The sequence below is a fragment of the Ipomoea triloba genome, chromosome 2 (assembly GCF_003576645.1).
Source record: "Ipomoea triloba cultivar NCNSP0323 chromosome 2, ASM357664v1".
Taxonomy (NCBI): Eukaryota; Viridiplantae; Streptophyta; class Magnoliopsida; order Solanales; family Convolvulaceae; genus Ipomoea; species Ipomoea triloba.
Window position 1 is genome coordinate 5,886,790 of NC_044917.1, and position 3,728 is coordinate 5,890,517.

Consider the following 3,728-nt stretch of genomic DNA (forward strand, 5'->3'; position numbering starts at 1 on the left):
CTTGTCATCCTAACAACAGTGTTGTCTTCATGTTTCGCCGAACTCGTAAGCTGCCGGAATCTGAATTCAGTTATCCTGAAATTTCCAGACATTCCCATATTAGATCTCTCTACAAAAAACCACAATCTTCATTCTTTTGGCTCTGCATCCTTGCAAGATTCTTTTCGGGTTCTTTATGGGTGCATGAATCCATCTAGGGTCCGCGTATCTTCACTCAACTACTAACAACTTCTTCTAGGTATGTGTTCATTTCACAACAAGACTTTTTTCTTGGATAAAAACAGAACCCATTTTTAATTTAATACCGTATGACTCTGAATTTGATCGAATGTCTGATATGTTACAATGAAAATTCGAGTGAATTCTTACAATTCTTGTGAGGCTGTTGTTTTAGTCTTGCTTAAATCCGACATCAATTTGTGAATTAATGTCAATTGTAGTACTATTTGTCATATTCATTCGGTTGAGAAAATGGGCATTTGCAGAATTAGTCGTTTTTTGCAGTGTCATTGGGGTTATCTTCTTCTCTGATGGGTTTATTAAGTTAGATTCAATAAGATGGCTATATGAAAATTTGAATGCCCCTTTCTCACATTTCAGTTCCATCTTATGTGGCAACTGGCAAGGATATTAATGTCAAGAACCTTATTAGGAACATTTGATAATATCGCTAGCTGCTGCTGAAGAATGCTAAAAGGAACATGCCTAGTGCAGCTGAAGTGAACCCGGGCATGAACACTGAGGCGATTAACCAACCGAATCGCAAACAACATTTGTCCAGAGATGTCATGCTGGGTAGTGAATTATGGACTGATGGCCTAATTTGTGCCTTTGAATTTGTCCGAGGCCCCTCGAAGAAAAAAGGCGCTGTAAGATCGTTTATGAAAAATGAATCCAGGTGCCAGAATGGTTGCAGAGTGGTGCCTACAAACTCGGTGTCTAAATGTGTGACCACTTATATATCACTTAAAGATATTGATAATAAAGATTGCGTGGAACGTTGTTCTGTAAACGATTCTGAAGCTACCAACATTGATTCTGTGGATTGCCAAAATTATTGTGATGAGCATCATGCGGGCTGTTTTCATCCCCTAGAAAGATCTTCTGGTAATTACTGGATACAAATCGGGTGGACCAGAATATCTGAGCTCCTACAAACAGTGCAAATTGATGCTGATTGGGCATCACAGCCCTTTGATTTCACAGACGAGGAAGATGATGTCACTGTTGCAGATGTTGCAGCACCCTATTGGGAACGCCCTGTGGGACCTACTTGGTGGTGTCATGTAGCAGCTGATCACCCGTTTATCAATGCATGGCTAAGCAATGCTCAGTGGTTGCATCCGGCAATTAGCATTGCGTTGAGAGATGAAAGTAAGCTGATTAGTGAAAGGATGAAACATCTCCTATATGAGGTATTTCTCTACTAATTTGACATCATATTCTAGTTTGAGCTTATCGTGCTTTTCCTTTTTGCCCAATTCTTGCTCAATGTTAAATTACCGAGTGAACATATATGGAGTGTGCTATATTCAGGTTCCAGTTAGAGTTGCGGGTGGATTATTGTTTGAGCTCTTAGGGCAGTCAGTAGGTGACCCTTATGTTCAGGAAGAGGACATCCCAGTTGTCGTGCGATCATGGCAATCACAAAACTTTCTGTTAACTGCCTTGCACATTAAAGGGACTGCATCAAATATAAACGTGTTAGGTATTACAGAAGTCCAGGTCTGTCAATAGCTGTCCAAAGAATTTTCTTCCACTGCTTTTGTTGCACTTCTCACATTAGTTGAGTAAGCGATTGAGTTGCTTTACTTTTTATCATCTGTATGTCTTAATGGAACAGGAACTGCTTGCTGCTGGTTGTTTTAATGCACCGAAAACAATCCATGAAGTCATAGCCCTCATAGCTTGTCGCCTTGCCCGCTGGGATGACAGGTGGCTGTTTTCAATTTCTAGTTATCCTTATTCATTGTTAGGTTATACTGTGTGTTTCAGCCCTTGATTTTGGAAACTGAAAGACTCGGTCCTGGATTGTGACTTCAATTAGATCACGAGGATGCCGTTGTCTCAATTTTATCAGTTCATGTTCCTTATTCAGAAATAAAGACCTTTTCACTCTTTAATGTAAAACTGAAAATTAGACCTTCTTTTATTCTTTCTCGGGATAGTAATACCTAATTTCCCCCTATTGATTTCTAGGTTATTTCGTAAATACATTTTTGGGGAAGCTGATGAAGTTGAATTGAAGTTTATGAACAGGTTTGATGCTAAGTCCTAATTGGAGCACTTCACAGTTGATTTAATTGATTCCATGACAAGCAGTTTCCTTTTCTATATTTTGTAACTCGATTAAGTATGCTTTGCACGTGAACAGGAGAACTCATGAGGATATGCACTTGTTTAGCATAATTTTGAATCAAGAAATCAGAAGGTTATCAACACAGGTAGCTTCATATTCATGGATGCCATTGTGTTAAGATATGCACTAAGGCAAATCCCAGTGCTCTGTATAATTTATTGTCTATTTATATAGAAGTGAAGCATAACGTTTTTTTTTTTTGAAAACAAGTGAAGCATAACGTTGGTAATGAATTAATTAACAAATTGGCTTAACCTTTCACTGATAGGTTATAAGGGTGAAATGGTCTTTACATGCGAGAGAGGAGATTGTATTCGAGCTTCTCCAACACTTGAAAGGGAATGCAGCGAGGAGTATGCTTGAAGGGTTACGAAAGAGCACAAGGGAAATGATTCAGGAGCAAGAAGCAGTTCGTGGTCGCTTGTTTACAATTCAAGATGTTATGCAGAGCACTGTCCGCGCATGGCTGCAGGTACATCGTTCTCCTCTGTAGCCACTGTTTCTAGCAACAAAGGTATCATGGCGACGGGGTAACCCCAGCCAAAATGCCAAGAGATCTATGCTTGTAACCACAAGGTCACGAATTCGAATCCTTGCCACCTTGGTTTGAGCTGATCAGCTATGGGTAACCTAGACTGGTTGGTTTACTTCGTTGTGGTCCTTTACCAGCATGAGTCACAAGGCGGGGTTGTGAGGTTTCCCTCGTCATCCAAAAAAAAAGATAAGATATCATGGCGACATTTCAATAAAAGTATCTTACTATAGGACTATGATTTCAGGATCAGAGTTTACGGGTGCAACACAACCTAGGAGTCTTCGGAGGGTGTGGCCTCATTCTTTCTATTATCACCGGGCTCTTTGGGATAAATGTGGATGGCATTCCTGGATCTGAAGGGTGCCCGTACGCATTCGCCTTCTTTTCTCTCGCTCTTGTCTTGCTCGGGGTTGTATTGATCGTTATTGGACTGATTTATCTGGGGCTGAAAAGTCCGGCCATTGAAAAACAGGTTGAGGTCAGAAAACTCGAGCTCCAGGAACTTGTGAAGATGTTCCAGCAGGAAGCAGAATCCCATGCTCAAGTCAGAAGAACTTCTGTGCTACCCCCGATCCAACCTGGTCCTAAAGGTATAATATCTGATGGCGAGAACTATATCCTAATTGGATGAACATTTCTTCACCTGAATCCTGCATTGCAATTAGAAGTGATTTTGCAGGTTATCCCTGTGTTTTTGGTACATTTGAGAAAAGGAAGAGACACTACATTCTAGTTTTCACTTCTTTTTTTTTTTTCCTTCCTGCATAATGTAATGGAACCATGGGACGAGATGAGACTAATACAGTCGAGTTTTGGTCAGTTCCATTCAAGGAC

General features: G+C 40.4%; 1 protein-coding gene across 2 annotated transcripts; it reads left to right on the forward strand.

Annotated features, from left to right (window-relative positions):
- Window positions 1-3,728, forward strand: LOC116006146. 2 transcript variants are annotated; one of them, XM_031246430.1, is made up of 8 exons: window positions 1-238; window positions 601-1,415; window positions 1,537-1,725; window positions 1,844-1,935; window positions 2,200-2,259; window positions 2,375-2,444; window positions 2,628-2,831; window positions 3,139-3,728. In XM_031246430.1, the coding sequence occupies exons 2-8, from the start codon at window positions 702-704 to the stop codon at window positions 3,523-3,525; spliced, it is 1,716 nt and encodes a 571-aa protein (XP_031102290.1). In that variant the 5' UTR covers window positions 1-238; window positions 601-701; the 3' UTR covers window positions 3,526-3,728. The 2 variants fall into 2 exon arrangements, with proteins under 2 accessions (XP_031102290.1, XP_031102298.1); XM_031246438.1 differs by having other exon boundaries at window positions 653-1,415.

Excerpts from the sequence above, each read along its gene's own strand:
- LOC116006146 (XM_031246430.1), top strand. The coding sequence starts at position 702 with ATGCCTAGTGCAGCTGAAGTGAACCCGGGCATGAACACTGAGGCGATT. Across the intron at positions 1,416-1,536 it reads TGAAACATCTCCTATATGAG|GTTCCAGTTAGAGTTGCGGG; the intron begins GTATTTCTCTAC and ends TGCTATATTCAG. Across the intron at positions 2,260-2,374 it reads GAATTGAAGTTTATGAACAG|GAGAACTCATGAGGATATGC; the intron begins GTTTGATGCTAA and ends GCACGTGAACAG.